We start from the raw sequence: 17,870 nt of genomic DNA on the forward strand, positions 1-17,870 counted from the left end.
GGCTCCTCTTTTGTTGTGTCTGTTCCGAAAGGATGGTCCCCTGCCGGCGGGGCGAGGGGCTTGGAAAGTATTTTTGAATGGTCTAAAACGCTGGAATCCTCTGCCCTTGGGTGCCCGGGGAGAGGGGCGTTGGTTCCTCTTGTTTCTGTCTTCCAGTAGATGGGGTACTGGGGACTCGCCCCATTTGTTGGCTAATTTGTCCAGTTCACTTCCGAACAGGAATGTTCTCCTCGTGAGCTTCGTCTTAGAGGTCGCTTCGGCTGACCAGCTTCGGAGCCAGAGCTGTCTTCCAGCTGCCACTATGGACGAGAGGCTCCTGGCTGACGTGTGTACCAGGTCTGAGGTCACATCCATGAGGAATGATATTGCCAGGTCTAATGCCTCGATTGGCGTAGTTGCATCCCTGGCCATAGCCAGGCAGGTGCGTGATACCATGGTGCAGCAGGTAGCCATCTGTAAGGTCATAGCTGATACATCGTGAGACTGCTTGAGGATGGATTCCTGCTGCCTGTCATTGGCATCCTTGAGTGAAGCTCCTCCCTCGACTGGTACGGTAGTGCACTTTGTGGTGGCGCAGACCAGGGCGTCGACCTTGGGAAACCTCAGGAGTTCCTTTGTTGCGGGGTCCAAGGGGTAGAGAGCTTCTAGAGCTCGCCCTCCCTTAAAGGTGGCCTCTGGAGCGTCCCATTCCAGGTCGATCAGTTGTTGTATGGCCTGTAGTGATGGAAAATGGCGTGAGGTCTGGCGGAGGCTGGCTAGGAAGGGGCTCGCCTTGGACTCTACTGTGTTGCATGTGTCCGGGATGGCCAATGCCATCAGATTTTCAGATCTCGTGGCTACGAGATCTGAAAATTCGTCTTTTGGAAAGAAGCTCATCATGGTTCGATACGATTCCATTCCTGGAAGGATTTCCCCCTCTTCCAAGGGTTCTGATTCCTCCTCCGAGTCATCTGTGTCCCCCCTAAGGGGAGGCTCATCTGGTGGAGGCCGGGAGGGGCCTCAGAGATTCTGGACCACTGGCGGGGGTTGTGGTTGTGCTGCTGGTGGCCCTGTTTGTGCGTGGATGTAGGAATGCAGCTCAGCGAAGAATCCCGCCCAGGTGAAGTTGCCTGGGACCGCATTGGGTCCAACGGTGCTCCCTGAGGGCCCCCACTGTGGAGGGGCTGAGTCGGGAATAGAGAGGTCCGGGGTAGTCTCGCTGGTGGATCCGAAGTCCTCTACAGGCTGAGGGGGACATTTTCTTGGTTCCCCCCCGAGCTTCTTCGCATAGCAGGCACAGGACGGAAGCAACCGTGGGCTGTGCCACTCTCAGGTGGCATGCCAGACAGAAGGCTGGACCCTTAGCTGTCTTAGACGGCGGTGCCATGATTTGCACGTGTACTCTTGGGTAGAAAACTTAAATCCAGAACCTCCAGGGTAGCATTCTCTGAAATGCTCCCTGCTCCACGCACAGGTCACCAGAGGCAGGCACAGCTCTGGAGTCTCAATGCGTGGATGAGACGATGGTGCAAGGAAGGACTTTGAGGGGCATTCCCTTCTCCGGATTGCTCTTGGTCATCCACCATGCCAGACTGGACCTGGCCTCCTCTGATAGGGGCAGTGGCAGAAAATACTGTTCCAACAGGGGGCTCCAGTGGGACAACAATGCCTTCTGTAGGGTGTGCATATGAGCGAACACCCAAGGCACCAGCTCCACCGTCGAAGCCATTGATGGACCACTGAGATTGTGCTCTTGACCACTGTCCCTGTACCGAACGACCAAGACAGACCGCTCCCCAGCCGGACAGACTGGCATCCGTGGTGACTACCATCCAGTCGGGCATGATCAGAGACACTCCACACGTGAGATGATCCGATATCAGCCACCAGTGGAGACTGTCCCGCGCCTGGACCGTGAGTGGAGACAGTAGATGAAATTGTTCGGATGCCGGCTTCCAGCGGGACAGCAATGCTGATTGCAAAGGACGCAGATGAGCAAACGCCCAAGGAACCAAAGCTAGCGTGGACGCCATGGAGCCCAAGACCTTCAGGTAGTCCCATACCAGCGGCAACTGTAGGGCCAATAGGTGCCTCACCTGACTCTGCAGCTTGGCCACTTGTTCCTTGGTGAGAAACACCTTCCCCTGCCTTGTGTCGAACAGCGCTCCCAGAAACTCCAAGGACTGAGAAGGAGTCAAACGACTCTTGGCCAGATTGACCACCCATCCGAGAGAGCGTAGAAGCTGAAGGATTCTGTTGATCGCCGTCCGACACTGCAGCTCAGACTTCGCCCGAATCAACCAATCGTCCAAGTAGGAGTGCACCAGGAAACCCTCCCTCCGGAGATGCGCTGCCACCACCACCATCACCTTGGTGAACGTGCGAGGAGCGGTAGCGAGTCTGAAAGGGAGAGCTCTGAATTGATAGTACCTGCCCAGGATGCAGAACCTGAGGAACCTCTGGTAAAACGGCTGAATGCCTATATGGAGATATGCTTCCGTGAGATCCAGAGAGGCCAAGAATTCGCCTGGTCGAACTGATACGACAACCGACCAAATAGTCTCCATTTTGAAGCGCGGAATCCGAAGACACCTGTTGACCCTCTTCAAGTCTAAGATTGGTCTGAAAGTCCCCTCCTTTTTGGGGACTATGAAGTAAATGGAGTATCGCCCTTTGCGTTGTTGTTTGGGAGGTACGGGAACTATCGCTCCCAAGTCCTGCAGGCGCTGTAGGGTGCCCTGCACCGCCACTCGCTTTTCCCGGTGCTTGCAAGGCGAAACGATGAACTTGTCTGTAGGAATCCGTACAAAATCTAAAGCGTAACCTTGACTTATCACAGTGAGGACCCACTGGTCTGACGTGATTTTGGTCCATTCCTCGACAAAGAGAGCCAATCTGGCCCCCACGTTTGGCATCTGGTGAGGAACCTGCAAAGAGGAATGGACCGCACGAATTTCATTGGGAAGACTTAGCCCCCGTTCCCAATGGAGGGCCACCTTGTTTCCCGAATCGTCTGCCACAAAAGAACTGAGGCCAAGACGGTTGCCTAGACAAACTGGAACGGTACTTAGACCCGGAAGACCTTGCCGGGCGAGACTTCCTGTTATCCCGGAACCGGGACCTGTTGGAAAAGGAGCTCCGAGGTCGAGGCCTGTCCTCAGGCAGCTTGAATGCCTTGTTTTCTCCGAGATAGCATCAGATCATCCAACTGTTTGCCAAACAACAATTTCCCTTTGAACGGAAGGGAGCCAAGGTGAGCTTTGGAAGAACCATCCGCCGCCCAATTCCAAAGCCAAAAGGAGATGGCGCGCGGACACCACAGAGACCATAGATCTGGCCGATGCACGCAAGAGGTCATGCAGCGCATCCGCACTGTAAGCAATCACTGCCTCCAAACGATTCGCCTGAGTGGCTTCTTCTTCTGAGAGATCGACATTAGACTGTAACTGCTGAGCCCAGCGCAGGCCTGCCCGCAAAGCGAAATTACTACAAATCGCTGCATGGACCCCCAACGCAAAGACCTCAAACACTTTCTTAAGCTGGAGCTCCAGTTTCCTATCCTGAACATCCTTAAAGGCCGTAACCCCCGTGACTGGAATCGTTGACCTCTTAGTTACAGCAGACACCGCTGCATCCACTCGAGGGAGGCGAAGAAGCTCCAAAGCATCCTCTGGAAGAGGATACAGCCTATCCATGGCCTTGCTAACCTTCAGACCCAAATCCGGAGTGTCCCATTCCCGGAACAGCAGGTCCAACGCCGAGAAGTGGAAAGGAAAAGCTACCACTGGTCCTCTGAGGCCCAACAAAACTGGATCCATTTTGGCCCCCGGCCGGCGGAGCATCCAAGCCGAGCTCCTGCAGAATGGCTGGGATGAACGGAGCCAACTCATCCTTCTTAAAGAGACGGACCACCTTCGGGTCGTCCCCTTCCACCACTGGAGGGACTTTTCCTGTCCCAGGCAGAGCCGGCTCCTCACCATCTGCCTCATCGGCCCCCCAGGGGTCTCACGGGCGGATCCACTTCATCCTGAGATGATGAGTCCGTGTCAGTCTCCCGAGGGGCGAACCGCAACGGCCGCTTGACTTTGGGCGGGTCCGCGGCCTTCCGGGGCCTATCCCATGCTCGCCGCTTCCGGGACTTCGACTGCGGCCCCAGCCCCCCAGAAGTCAACTTCTTGCCTGCCTTCCATTTAAGGACTTTATGCTTCAGGACCTTATGCAGCAGCAGCACCAAGTCAGAGGAAAAAGAGGACTCCGACGCAGAGGACTCTTCCCCCAGGCTATCCTCTTGGAGAGGAGAGGCAGCCCCCCACCCGGGACGGCCGCTGCTGAGGAGAAAGCGCGGGAGGCATTGGGGCCTCCCCCATAGCTGACCGCGTGGTCTCCCGAAACTTATCTAAGATGGCCGCTGCTGAGCAGGAATGGGTCTGCATTGCCCGCGGCGGCCGACCTAGCGTGGCCTCCGATCCCGGCTCCCCCGACCAGAATCAGACTGCCCCTCACCGCCCGGCACGCAATCCGAACAGACCCCGTCGCGCGGCACGAAGACCCCCAGGGCATCCCGTCCGTCCGCACGGCCGAAAAAAAAAACAAAACACACAAACACAGCCCGAGAAGACCCGCGACGAAGGAGCGGAGAGTCGTAACGCAGGCAAAAATTAGAGATGTGAATCGGAACTGAAATCCGAACCGATTCTGGTTCCGATTCACATCTATAGAGATGTGAATCGGAACTGAAATCCGAACCGATTCTGGTTCCGATTCACATCTATAGAGATGTGAATCGGAACTGAAATCCGAACCGATTCTGGTTCCGATTCACATCTATAGAGATGTGAATCGGAACTGAAATCCGAACCGATTCTGGTTCCGATTCACATCTCTAGCAAAAATAAAACTCCAAACTCTTTTTTTTTTTTTTTTCACTTGCCGTCGCTGTCCCTGGTACTGGGCCTCTGCTCCAGTAGGGGTGAGTGAACCGGGCTCCCCGGTGTCAACCCCTCGCTGCTAACCAGAAGACGGCCGGGTCCTCGACCCTTAGCAGCGGCCTCTACCAGGGGGGAATGGTCCCCTCAGAACCTTCCACCCCCCTGGGAGGCTCCCACGACGAGGGACTGACTTCTAACAAAAATCTCTGTTTTTTGCTTTTTTTTTTTTTTTTACACACCAAAGAACACAAAAACCCTCTCAGGACCCTAACTAACTAACACTGACAAAGAAAAACTTTATCCCGTAGGGATCCCAGAGGCTGTGGCTTCTGCACCATCTGCTGGAGACAGAGTAAGACTGAGAGGCTGTGGGGGGGCACCCTGCTATATATGGCTGAGCCCGACAGGTCTTGCTCTGTCTCCATCTGCTGGGGTGGAGGCAAAACCCAGGTGTCTGGACTGATCCGGGTATGTACAGGGAACCTCCAGTTGCTGAATTTGGGGGGGGAGTGGCAGGCACACACCACGCAGCTGTTGTGGAGCAGGAACTAGAGGGCGTACTGCCACGAAGTTCCCACTGGTGTGAACAACAAGCACTGTCGCCGCAGGAAACGCATGCGATCACTGCCACTAAGCACACAAATCAAGAGGCACTTTCCCCCAACTGGAGGCTACCTCCCGAGGCAGCAAAGACTGATCCTCCCCCCCCCTCCACACATCGCTCAGATCCTCCGGGGCCGACCCTCTACGATCCCTCTGAGCAGGCCCCTGACAGGCAGCCCAGACACTCAATCTGAGCTGCCGCTGTTGCTGACCCTCCTAGATTTCCCTGTCATTCTTTTTTTTTGTTAAAGGAACCCCAGCAGCTAGAAAGCATAGGAAAGAAAGAGAGCCCTAAAAGGGGATAATTCCCTGAATCTCAAGGGGCAGGCGAAGGAGGACTTCAGGTCCCACTGAGGGAACCAGCCCCCTGGCTGTCAGTGATCCCGGGGTCGCAGGCTAAAACCTGCTAGGGGTATCCAACCCCCTGTTTGCCCAGCTCAACCCGAGGGATGGCCCTCAACAGGAACCTGGCACCTCGGGGAGTAGAAATCTTCCAAACACCAGATCAGTCGAGACTGCAGGTAAACACCTCTACTATCTGCTGGAGGCAGAGAAATACTGAGAGACTGCAGATGGCACTCTCGGATATGATGCAGTGCCCAAAGTTTGGTCATCTGCCTCCATCTGCTGGTAGGGATGAATAAACCCACTTGTCTGGACTGATCTGGGTATGTTCAGGAAATTAGGTTTATATACTTTTGAAGATGCAGTCTCCAGAGCTATACACAGTATTCTAAATGAGGTCTCACCAGGGACCTATACAGGAACAATATGGCCTCCTTTTTAATGCTGACCATTCCTTTCCTTATGCACCCAAGCATCTTCCTGGCTTTTGCCATTGCACTATCCACCTGTTTGGCCATCAGATACAATCATCCACAGATCCTGCTCTTGTTTCATGCTTAGAAGAATTTCACCCCCTATACTGTACCGTTCCCTTAGATGTTTGCAATCCAAATGCAGAACTCTGCATGTTTTAGTCTCTTCCTCTGACTCAGAGATCATCTGTGCTCATCCCATGCTTTCTTGAATTATGATACTGCCCTTGTCTCTACAATTTCCGGAGGAAGGCTGTTCACTACCCTTTCTGTAAAGGAATATTTCCTTATATTACTCCTTAGCTTACCACCTTTTACACTCATCCTATGACTCCCTCATTCCAGAGCCTCCTTTCTGATAAAAGAGGCCTGCCTCTTGTTTAAATACATTCAAGGAATAAGTGCACATCTCTATCACATCTTCCCTCTCCTGCCTTTCTTCCAGGGTATACATTTAGATCTTTATATCTGTCTCCATATACTTAATCATCAAGATCACTGACCATTCTAGTAGGTGCCCTCTCCAATGACTCTATTTAGTTTATATCTTGTTGAAGGTACAGTTATCAGAATTGTACAAAGTACTCCAAATGGGATCTCACCAGGTACTTATACAGAGGCATTATCGCCTTTTCTGGCTGGTTATTTCTCACTCTGCCTACTCATGCATTTTCATTGCTTTAGCCACTGCATTGTCAACCTTTTTGGATCAAGATCATCAGGTATAATAATTTCCAGGTTTCGCTCTTGTTTTGTGCACAGAAATTCACCTGCTATACTGTAACATTCCTTTAGATTTTTGCAACCCAAATGCATTATCCTGCATTTTTTAGAATGTAATTTTAGCTGTCAAACTCTAGATCAGGAGAAGCCAGCTCCAGTTCTTAAGAACCACAACTAATATGCATGAGATAGATTTGCATACAATGAAGGCAGTGCATGCAAGTCTATCATGTACATAGATTGTTGATATCCTGGCCTGTTTGTGGCTCTCAAGGACTGGAGTTGGCCACCCGTGCTCTAGACCATTTCTCAAGCTTCATAACATCCCTCCTCTTATTTTTTCACAACTTCCAGAGTGTTTTCCTGTTGCAAATGTTGGTATAATTTGTAAAAAGGCAAATCTTTCCTGGTAGCCCTTCTGCAATATCACCAACGATAAAGTTGAAGAGAACCAGACCAAGGGCGGATCTCTGTGGCTCACCAATAGTAACCCCCTTTCCCCTCAACTTGAACTCCTTTCACCACTATCCTTTGTTGCCTGCCACTCAACTGGTTTCTAACCCAGTCGAACATTTTAAGGCTCATACCTAGGATACTAAGTTTGTTTATAAGCTGCCTATGTGGAACCATGTTAAATGCCTTGTTTAAAAAAATAAGACAGTGAAACTGCCAGAATTTCCCTAAGTTCCTTTAATACAACCCATCTGGTCAAATTGCTTTGTTTACTTCTAGGTTTGCTAGCTCCTTGGGAACAGTCTTCTGAAAATTGATTCAAGTCTACCTAAATTCCATTTCTATTTGTGGCAGTTATCTGTGTCCTATTCCAGTATTTTCCAACCAGTATGTCATGGTAGGTGTTTCCCCAACAGGTGTCATGGAAAAGTCACCACTGCCTAATGCTCAGATCCTGATGCTCTTAGCACCTCACAGCAACAAGAGATACCAGCAGTGGTTCTTAAACATGTAGGAGCTCCTTTTTGAGAACATTGTAAACATGAATGCCTCTTCTTCCTAGCTACAGCATGAATCACAGAATATAGGAATCAATGGACAGTATACAGGGCCCGGATAGCTGGGATCTGCTTTGTGCAGCAAACACATTGCACATATAGAAACATGACAGCAGAAAATGAGTATATGGCCTATCTAGATTAAGAGCCTGGGTGTATAAGTAAGAGAGAGAGAAACATGTGCGTCTGTGTGTGATTGAGAGCCGGTGTACATGAGAGAGCATGTGAGTATGTGACAGAGAATTTGTGTAAGTGAGAGAAAGAAAGAGCATGTGTGTAAGTGTGTGAATGAGAGTCTATGTGTGTGAAAGACAGCATGTATGTAAGTGTGTGATCATATACCTGATTTCTCACACAAACATACTCTCACATAAACAGGTTTTCAATCACACACTTACACATACAGGCTGTCCCTCACACACACACACGATGTCAAACACATATGCTTGCTCACTCACTCTCTCTCTCCCCCCCCCCCCGAACTAGCTACAGCAGCAGCCTCCATTTCCTGCCTTAGCGGAAGCAGCAGCCTCCTCCACTTCCAGCCCTCGTGGCCTTGAGAAAGGACTCCCATCTGCTGCTGGGGCTGACATTGCTCCTCTTTTGCTCCGCTCCACACTGCTCTTCTTCAGGCCATGCTTCTCTTGGACTAATACTGCCCGCACTAGCATGGTCTCTTCTTCCTGCACGCGTGGCCACTGCATACCACTACCTCTTCTGGGCTGCAGGGGGGGTGGGAAGAAGAGACCATGCTGGTGCCGCTGACTCCAGCTCTCCTGCAGCGTTCCACCTGGGCTATCAGCATTTTAAGCCCGTGTGGAGGATGAGTTCCTACCGTATTTTGCTGGGGCAAGGGGAGCAGCTGGGTCAGCGGGTGCCTGGGAAGTGTGGTGATACACTGGTTGAGAACTGCTGCCTTAGAGAAAAGGCGAGATAGGGGAGATACGAGAGACATTTAAATATCTCTAAAGTTTCCATGCACAGGAGGCTAGCCTCTTTCAATAGAAAGGAGGCTCTAGAACAGGGGTGGGCAATTCCAGTCCTCGAGGGCCACAAACCTGTCGAGGTTTTAGGATATCCTAATGAATATGCATGACATAGATTTGCATACAACTGAGGCAGAGTGCATGCAAATTTCTCTCATGCATATTCATTAGGGATATCCTGAAAACCAGACTGGTTTGTGGCCCTCGAGGACCGGAACTGCCCACCCCTGCTCTAGAACAAGGGGTCATGAGAAGAGATTGAAAGGAAGTAGACTCAGGAGAATCTTAGGAATGGTCTACCTGTGGAAACAAAAAAGTGTATCTGAATGCAAGGAAGCAATTGATAAATACAAGGGATCTCTGAGGGAGTAATGAGAATTGTAAAGCTAAATTAGTTGGGCGGATGGGCAAACTAGATAGGCCATATACTCATTTTCTGCTGTCATGATTTAAAAAAGAGAAGATGCTCCCAATTATAGATGGCACATGCCCCTTCAGGGGTTATTACTTAATTACAACTGCCATTGATACTACTCGAATAACATATCACGCCCTACTGCAAAAGCTTCCAAATCTAAAGCACAACAGCAACCCTACAAACACAGGTTTCCTTAAGCTATCCAACGTCCCCTCCTCTATTCACATAAAAGAACCTTGAATTGCGGTGTAGCGTCTCACCGTCCAGCAACTCCTCCCCACTTGCATTCTTGAAGCCCGGGGGCAACGCAGGCCCCATCAGGTCTCGGGACATGATCTCACTACGTGTTCCCGTATATGTATGTGGAGATCCAGCCGATAATTAACGTTATCTGCTGTTCGCTGACACTAAAGGAAGCAATAGCAAAACACCACCACACTACCCATCAGCCCCGCCCCCTTCTTTCGGCGCTGGAAGAATTACGTCATTCCGTCAAACTGCGATTCTCCGTAAGCAGGCACTGAGCCAGCCTCGGAGTCCAGTAGTTAGAAACGGCTCAACTGAACGCTCTCCTTCAAGTAACGTCGGGATTGGTAGCTGCACCTTCCCGCTACGTACGTTTCGGAAGTGACGTAGAAGTTAAGCGCCCCCGCTGTTCTACCATGTGTTTGTAACCCTCACGGATATCCCGAGTCCGGTTCCAGCTGCTGTCAACGCTCCGTTTTGGTTCATGGATCCGGCTGGGCGCTTTCCGCCTCCAGCTTTCGCTCCGCGATGGCCGCTGCTGAGGCCTCCGGTGTTCACTGGGCCGCCCCCGGAATTAGCTAATGCTTGGTTTTCGGCGGCGCTGCCACCCCCACCCGGGCCCCTGGAGGGTATCATCGGGTCTCCCCTAGCTTGGACCGGCTGGCCCGGCGCAGTAACGCAGCGGTGCCTTCCAAAGCAGGGTGGGCTTAGTACAGCTTTTCCGTCCCAGCCGTCGCCAGGTAGGAGGGGCGCTGCGGACACGGGCTGGATCCACAGTCCCAGCTAAGCTCTTGCGGTTCTGAATGATGTTTGTTTCGTACAATCAAAATAACACTCTCCACACCCTCCAACTCAAACTTATTTGGATTGTGATGAACATTGTAGTCCACACTACCATATTGGGGGGGGAGGCGGCGTAGTCAATGATGTATAATATAGCCATCGTCTAGGTCCTCGCATTTTTTGCATAGTGAAACTGATCTGTTTTTATTTGCCGAAAGCTATTTTGACTTCCTTGATAGTGTTAGCAAAGTATTGCATATTGTCATCACTTTCTTAATGCAGAGTCGTTTCATCGAAGGAGGTGAAATCGATGTTCCTTGTTTCTGTAGGAGGATCTTATGCTCTATTAAATATAGAAGCAGAGGATATGACAGTAGAGGACTGTAAGGCGTGTCCAATCTGCCCATTTTCTTTCCTGGTAATATCGTGGACCCCACACGATCTCTGTTTTCCCTTCACAATTGAGGATTCTTTTTGCCTGTCCCGTGCTTTATTGAATTCTGTTGTTTTTGTTTCTAACACATCTTCACTTTCTTGGTTTGTCAAGTGAAAATGGCAAAGTTTTCCCTAGGTTTTTTCTCTTTTGCTTTTGTTATTTAGCTTCCAAATAGTTGCATAGTAACAGTAAACAAGTACAGGTAAAGACCATAATGGTCAATCCAGTCTGCCCAGTGCTGTTTAATTGAGATACTTCAAGCAAGTGAAGAGAGGGAACGTCTTAGTTGAAAAAGTGGCACAACTTGCTGCATTTTAGAAATACATTTGGAGCAGATGGGACAGTTGAGTAAATGTTTTAAGTTATTCTTCTTGAGCTTGCCATGCACAATTTATGCAGGGCTGTTTTTCTTGTTATAGAAAAAAGCATGTAGAAATAAGAGTCAACAAACAAGTTCAGATTATTTACTCAGTAACTTGTGATGGAGCTAGAAGAGATGCTATTGATTAGCCTCACGTAATATTTGACCCATGAGCTTTTGTGATTCTCACTTTTAAAGAAGGCAAGAAACATCAATTACGAGGATCGTAAATGGGCTGATCCCTGCCAACCAATCCGTGCCATTTAACAATTTTCTGAATTTTTGGGTTATGTTATAACAGGATTCTCCAGTAGTGTGAAAAAAAGCAGTTGAAGTATCTGGCTGATGGACAGACACAGAAATAGTACTGGTATAGAATGTCATAAGATTTTTTTTCAAGCAATAATTTCTCTGTAATTGTGCTCTTTTTTTTTTTAATTTTTATTTAGGTGGACTGAACCATTCTGCTGCAGAAGAACCAGCCAAAACAGCAGCTGCATGCAGGTTTTCAAATGGTAGACGAGGTGGATGCAAGAAACCAAAGGTAGAATTGTACATCGGTGCTGAAGCACTGTAGTCTGCAAAGACCTTCTTAGCTTTTTTTTGTTCCTCCCTCCCCTCCCCACTTTCTATGAAAAAAAAAAACTGAGTAGGAAGAAAGAGAAACCTATCTTGGTAATTTATCTGGCAATTTACTGAAATCTTTTTAGTGCATGGGGTTATGAGGCACAAAGTAGTTAAAGAGGCAGCTTTACCAGTGCTCAACAGCATCACTGAAATATCAGCCAAGATGACTGAAAAATCCAGTAAGAAAGAGTTTGAGCTTATGTTGTACAAGAAATGTTTTGTTTTATTCCAGGCTGTTTTGTAGGCATAACTTCATTTCCTTTAGTTTTATTTGTTGCTTTTTTTGAATTTTAGACACCCAGGGTTATCTGGCTCTCAGGATTTTTCCAACCCTAGGTGCAGCATTGGATATTTTGATGCCTTATTGTACAGAAGGGTATATGGGGAATTTTCATATTGTCAAGGGGCTGGGTTACAAAGCACTTTTCCAGTCCTTTATAAAAGTATCATAGGCATAAAATAACTGCTTGCACACTCCACTTGGGGTTTATTTCCATTTTCTCTTTAAAAGTGAAGGGGGGTCCATGTAGGTTAGAAGGACATGTCACATAGTCTTGCTAAAACTGTTCTTGAGAAAAATTCTGAGCGTTCATTTGAAGACTGACAGCTTTGCTAATGTGGAACCCCAAAAAATCCGGGGAAGCTCAGCGGAGCTCTGCCAATCCCCTGACAGGTGTTTATCAGGCAATAATCACACCTGGTTATTTTGGTAATATTTTTTTTTATTTTGTGTTTTACTTGCATGCAAGGTGAAAGTAAAGCTATATGCTAATCTGAAGAAATCAGGAAATTCAGACATATATCATTTCAGTTATTCATTAAACAGGAGCTCATTTATTAGTATACAGTAATTAACTGGATTTTAGCACTCTGGGGTGGTCTTACCAACAGCATGATATATTTCCATATAAGGCAAAGCTCATATTCTGACCAGTAAAAGCTCTATTATATCTATTTTTAGTAGATTCTGTCCCTTATGTATAATAATTTTATGCCTTCATGAAGTCTTTTCTATGTTTTACAGTTAGTACACAAGCTCTGGTTTGTACTAGTTCTAGTTAGTGTGGGATACTAACTTCAGCTACAGAATGGAGAACATTATTATATTTCAAAGCATGAAACAACTAGCAAACTCCATGAGACCTGAGCAGTGAGCTTAACTTGACATTTAAAAAAAGCACAAACAGGCCAAAGGGCAGCTTTCTAGGATTCTGCATTAACTCAGAAATGGGCCGATACAGTACAGTGCGCTCCGTCGGAGCGCACTGTACTGCCCTTGGACGCACATTTTCCCTTACCCCTTATTCAGTAAGGGGCGGAAAACGTGCGTCCAACCCGCGGAACCTAATAGCGCCCTCAACATGCAAATGCATGTTGATGGCCCTATTAGGTATTCCTGCGCGATACAGAAAGTAAAATGTGTAGCCAAGCCGCACATTTTACTTTAAGAAATTAGCGCCTACCCAAAGGTAGGCGCTAGTTTCTGCCGGCACCGGGAAAGTGCACAGAAAAGCAGTAAAAACTGCTTTTCTGTGCACCCTCCGACTTAATATCATGGTGATATTAAGTTGGAGGTCCTGAAGGGTAAAAAAAAAAAAGAAGAAAAAATTTAAAATGGCCGGTGGCTGTCGGGTCGAAAACCGGATGTTCAATTTTGCTGGCTTCCGGTTTTCGAGCCCGTGGCTGTCAGCGGGCTCGAGAACCAATGCCAGCAAAATTGAGCGTCAGCTGTCAAACCTGCTGACAGCCGCCGCTCCGGGCTAAAAGGAGGCGCTGGGGACGCGCTAGTGTCCCTAACGCCTCCTTTTGCCCGTTTCTACCGCCGGGCCTCATTTAAATAGAGAATCGCGTGCACAGACGAGTGGCCTGTGCGCGCGCCGGGAGAGCAGGCGTTCATCCGCTCTCCCACGGACTTTACTGAATCGGCCTGAAAGTTAGCACAGCTTGAAATGCTTCCTGTGGGAGTATAATGTTTTTCTTCTGAGAGTTTGGGGCATTCCTTTTATATGCTTCTGGTTGCTGGGTCACTTTCGTATCACAGCTATTAGGAAGGAACCATGGGAGTGCTTGATGGGGTCCCATGGGATCTGTCAGGGTTTGGAGTGGAGAGGAGTTCACAGCTCTACCAGACAAGGAGCAGCTGTTTTCTTGGTGCTTAGGCCTTGAAGTTCAGAGAGTACGTTTTTCATTAAACAGCAGTTTCTCTTCTTTCCCACCCCTTCTAAAAGTATATTGCAATGTGCCCCTGTAGGATGCATTTCAAGCTCATAAACTTTGAGTAGGCTTGGAACTATGACTGAGTTTAGACAAGGATCTGGGCTTGACGATGGCATTTCTAGATCTAAGTTAAGCATTTGACACCATAGATTTTGAATTATGTATTTATTCTGTATTTAGCTTATGCTTTTTTTTATTGGTAGCTCAATGCAAGAAACATTGTTTTTCAACAAAAAAGGCTATGAGATAGTTCTGAAATGGTTTCAGTCATTTGAATTGTGTTTGCTTCAGCATAGCGAGAGGATCAGCTCTTTTTGATTAGAATCTAGACTACAGGACAAATGTTCCAAGCTAGCAGAAATGTTATTATGCATTAACCAGGGGCTCTCTTCTGTGTCCAGGTGGAAAATGCAAGGAATTGGCTGGGTGGGGCAACCAACTAATCATGTACTGATAGGTTGCTTGATGATGAAAGGAAGGATCAGGAGAGTGATAGAATACTCAGTTTCCTAGCTTGTAGCCAGATGGACTTAGGACCAAGGGGTTATGTGCTCCTCTGCTAGCAGATGTTCTGTGCCCCCCCCTCCCCGCCCCCCCCCCCCCCCCCCCCCCCCCCCCGTGCATGGATGTTAAGGGAAACTTGAAAAAAAAGAGTAGTGAAGAATTGCATGACAGCTTCAAAGAGTGTGTTTTATGATGCCATGACCTGGATGTAAGACACCTATGAACCACGCACACACTGCAATTCTAGGAGGGAATCTCCACTATATAATATTCTCAACTATATCCCCTCCATTCTTGTTTTTATTCCCTTAAATATCTTCAATTTTGTTGTAATCCAGTACCACACTAATGTGTCAATTCTTTTTATCAAAATGATTCTAATAGCTATTATCCATAATGCAAAATTCAACACTTATTTTGTGAAAACAAATTTTTAAAGATGGAGTAGGGAGGTTTCATTCACAGATATTATGCCATTACTGCATTGTAATGTGCTATATTATTATAATCATTAACCAACCTCCTCCACCAACCTCCAACCTTGTCCTGTGTCATTTTTCGAATCTATTTTTTTCTTTTTTCAGCGTGCCACATCCTTTAAAAATATATCGATGTTGAATCAATCATTAAAAATAATATTTAAGTTGCAAATCTACTATGCTTGGCAAAAAGACTTTTTATTGTTTATATCACTACTACATATGGCCAGCTTATCATGAATTTGCACTTATTTATAATTTCAGCAAATTGCTCGAACTTCCATGAATTTCACCATATCCTACTGCTCTACGCAATATTATTATTCTCCGCTTTCACCATGAACAGACTTCGGTCCCGGCTTGTTGTACCCTACGAGGCCTCGTTTCGAATCCAAAGATTTTTCTTCAGGGGATGTTCTTCAGGGGATGTTGTTACAATTGTTATATGTCGGTCTTCTCAAGAATGGTTTCTAACTCTCCATCTTTTCCATTCTGTCAATTGTCTCGCGTCTGATCTGATCACCCTCTCGCGGCGCTACCCAAATCCATTTGTATTCCTCAGCTTTTTATCCTCGCCCTGGGATTTAAAATGCTCCAATCCTGGTTTACGTTATTTAAACGTCATTGCACCGTGGGCTGGTCTGAAACGAGGAAATATGGCATCTAAAGCTACGATTTCTGTGCTGGTTGAAAGAGGCTATAGGCTCGGCATATTTGCTGCGTGGTAAGCCTGTACCGTTTGGTCTTTGGGCTCATTCTACCCGTTTGCAGGCGGCTTCTTGGGCGGAGTGTCAAATAGTCTCACCGCAGGAGATCTGCAGGGCGGCGACTTGGAAGTCTTTGCATACTTTGCCAGACACTACAGACTGGATGTTCAGGCACCGGGTGAAGGAGGCTTTGGAGAAGCAGTGCTTAGAGCGGGCCTCTCCAGATCCCATCCCAGGTAAGAAAGTTCTGTTACATCCCAGGAGTCTAGACTGATCCAGGTACGTACAGGGAAAGGAAAATTAGTTTCTTAACTGATAATTTTTGTTCCTGTAGTACCACAGATAAGTCCAGAGTCCCGCCTGGGGAACGCATGGAAGTAAGGGAAAGTCCACTCAGTTATTGATTTGATTTGTTTTCAGATCTGCAGAAATTGGATTGACTGTCCTCAAGTGGTTCTACAGGTTCAGTTCCTAGGAGGGTTAAGTGAACCGGTTATTTCTTTTTCTTGTTGTTGAAGAGTTATTGTACATAGTTATGGTGTTTTTTTGAGAGCCATTCTGCTTTGACATTGAGTAATACTGCCGGACTCTAGGTGGCAAAATCCTATATAAGGCGGAGTTTTGTTTTGAAAACCTCTCTGTCTCCATCTGCTGGGGGGGGGGGGGGGGGGGCAAAACCCAGGAGTTGGACCGATCCGTGGTATTACAGGAACGAAAATTATCAGGTAAACTAATTTTCCTTTTTATGGAGCAATTGGTTCACGAATCGACAAGAGAGGGAGCAATTTTAGATCTAATTCTCAGTGGAGTGCAGGATTTGGTGAGAGAGGTAATGGTGATGGGGCCGCTTGGCAATAGTGATCATAATATGATCAAATTTGAATTAATGACTGGAAGGGGGGGTGGGGGGCAGTAAGTAAATCCATGACTCCAGCACTAAACTTTCAAAAGGGAAACTGCTAAAATGAGAAAAACAGTTAAAAAAAAAAATACTGAAAGGTACAGCTACAAAGGTAAAAATTGTACAACAGTCATGGACATTGTTTAAAAAAAAAAAAAAAAATCCTAGAAGTGCAGTCCAGGTGGAAGGAAGGGAAAACGATTACCGTCATGGTTAAAGGGAGAGGTAAAAGAGGCTATTTTAGCCAAAAGATCTTCATTAAAAAATTGGAAGAAGGATCCATCAGAAGAAAACAGGATTAAGCATAAACATTGGCAAGTTAAATGTAAGACACTGATAAGACAGGCTAAGAAAGGAATTTTGAAAAGAAGTTGGCCGTAAAGGCAAAAACTCACAATAAAAACTTTAAAAAATATATCCAAACCAGAAAGCCTGCGAAGGAGTCGGTTGGGCTGTTAGATGATCGAGGGGTTAAAGGGGCACTTACAGAAGATAAGGCCATCGCTGAAAGATTAAACAATTTCTTTGCTTCAGTGTTCACTGATGAGGATACCCATCCGGAGAAGGTTTTCATGGGTGATGATTCAGATGAACTGAACCAAATCACGGTGAACCTAGAAGATGTGGTAGGCCTGATCGACAAACTGAATAGTAAATCATCTGGACCGGATGGTGTACACCCCAGGGTTCTGAAAGAACTAAAAAATGAAATTTCAGAACTATTTTAAATAATTTGTAACCTATCATTAAAATCACCCATTGTACCTGAAGATTGGAAGATGGCCAATGTAACCCTGGTATTTAAAAAGGGATGCAGGAGTGATCCAGGAAACTATACCGGTGAGCCTGACTTCAGTGCTGGTAAAAATCGTGGAAACTGTTATAAAGGATAAAATCACAAAACATTTAAATAGACGTGGTTTGATGGGACACAGCCAGCATAGATTTACCCAAGGGAAGTCTTGCTTCACAAATCTCCCACATTTTTTTGAAGGTGTGAATAAACATGTGGACAAAGATGAACCAGTTGATGTGGTGTATTTGGATTTTCAGAAGGCGTTTGACAAAGTCTTGCTTGAGAGGCTTCAAAGAAAACTAAAAAGTAATGGGATAGGAAGTGATGTCCTTTTGTGGATTGCAATCT

General features: G+C 47.2%; 2 protein-coding genes across 3 annotated transcripts in view; one reads left to right on the forward strand and one right to left on the reverse strand.

Moving 5' to 3' along the window:
• The window catches only part of GPALPP1 (GPALPP motifs containing 1), a 95,669-nt gene extending 85,701 nt beyond the window's left edge, over positions 1–9,968 (reverse strand). Inside the window, exon 1 of one of the 2 annotated variants that reach the window (XM_029602909.1) lies at positions 9,726–9,968. In XM_029602909.1, the coding sequence (XP_029458769.1) occupies positions 9,726–9,798 (73 nt within the window). In that variant the 5' untranslated portion in view covers positions 9,799–9,968. The remainder of the gene's footprint in view (positions 1–9,725) is intronic. The other variant, XM_029602908.1, reaches the window with a different exon arrangement.
• Positions 9,969–10,085: 117 nt separating this feature from the next.
• The window catches only part of NUFIP1 (nuclear FMR1 interacting protein 1), an 85,761-nt gene continuing 77,976 nt past the window's right edge, over positions 10,086–17,870 (forward strand). The window contains exons 1-2 of the mRNA XM_029602907.1: positions 10,086–10,451; positions 11,741–11,835. Coding sequence (XP_029458767.1) covers positions 10,196–10,451; positions 11,741–11,835 — 351 coding nt within the window. The 5' untranslated portion in view covers positions 10,086–10,195. The remainder of the gene's footprint in view (positions 10,452–11,740; positions 11,836–17,870) is intronic.

This window comes from Rhinatrema bivittatum, chromosome 5 (assembly GCF_901001135.1).
Source record: "Rhinatrema bivittatum chromosome 5, aRhiBiv1.1, whole genome shotgun sequence".
Taxonomy (NCBI): domain Eukaryota; kingdom Metazoa; phylum Chordata; class Amphibia; order Gymnophiona; family Rhinatrematidae; genus Rhinatrema; species Rhinatrema bivittatum.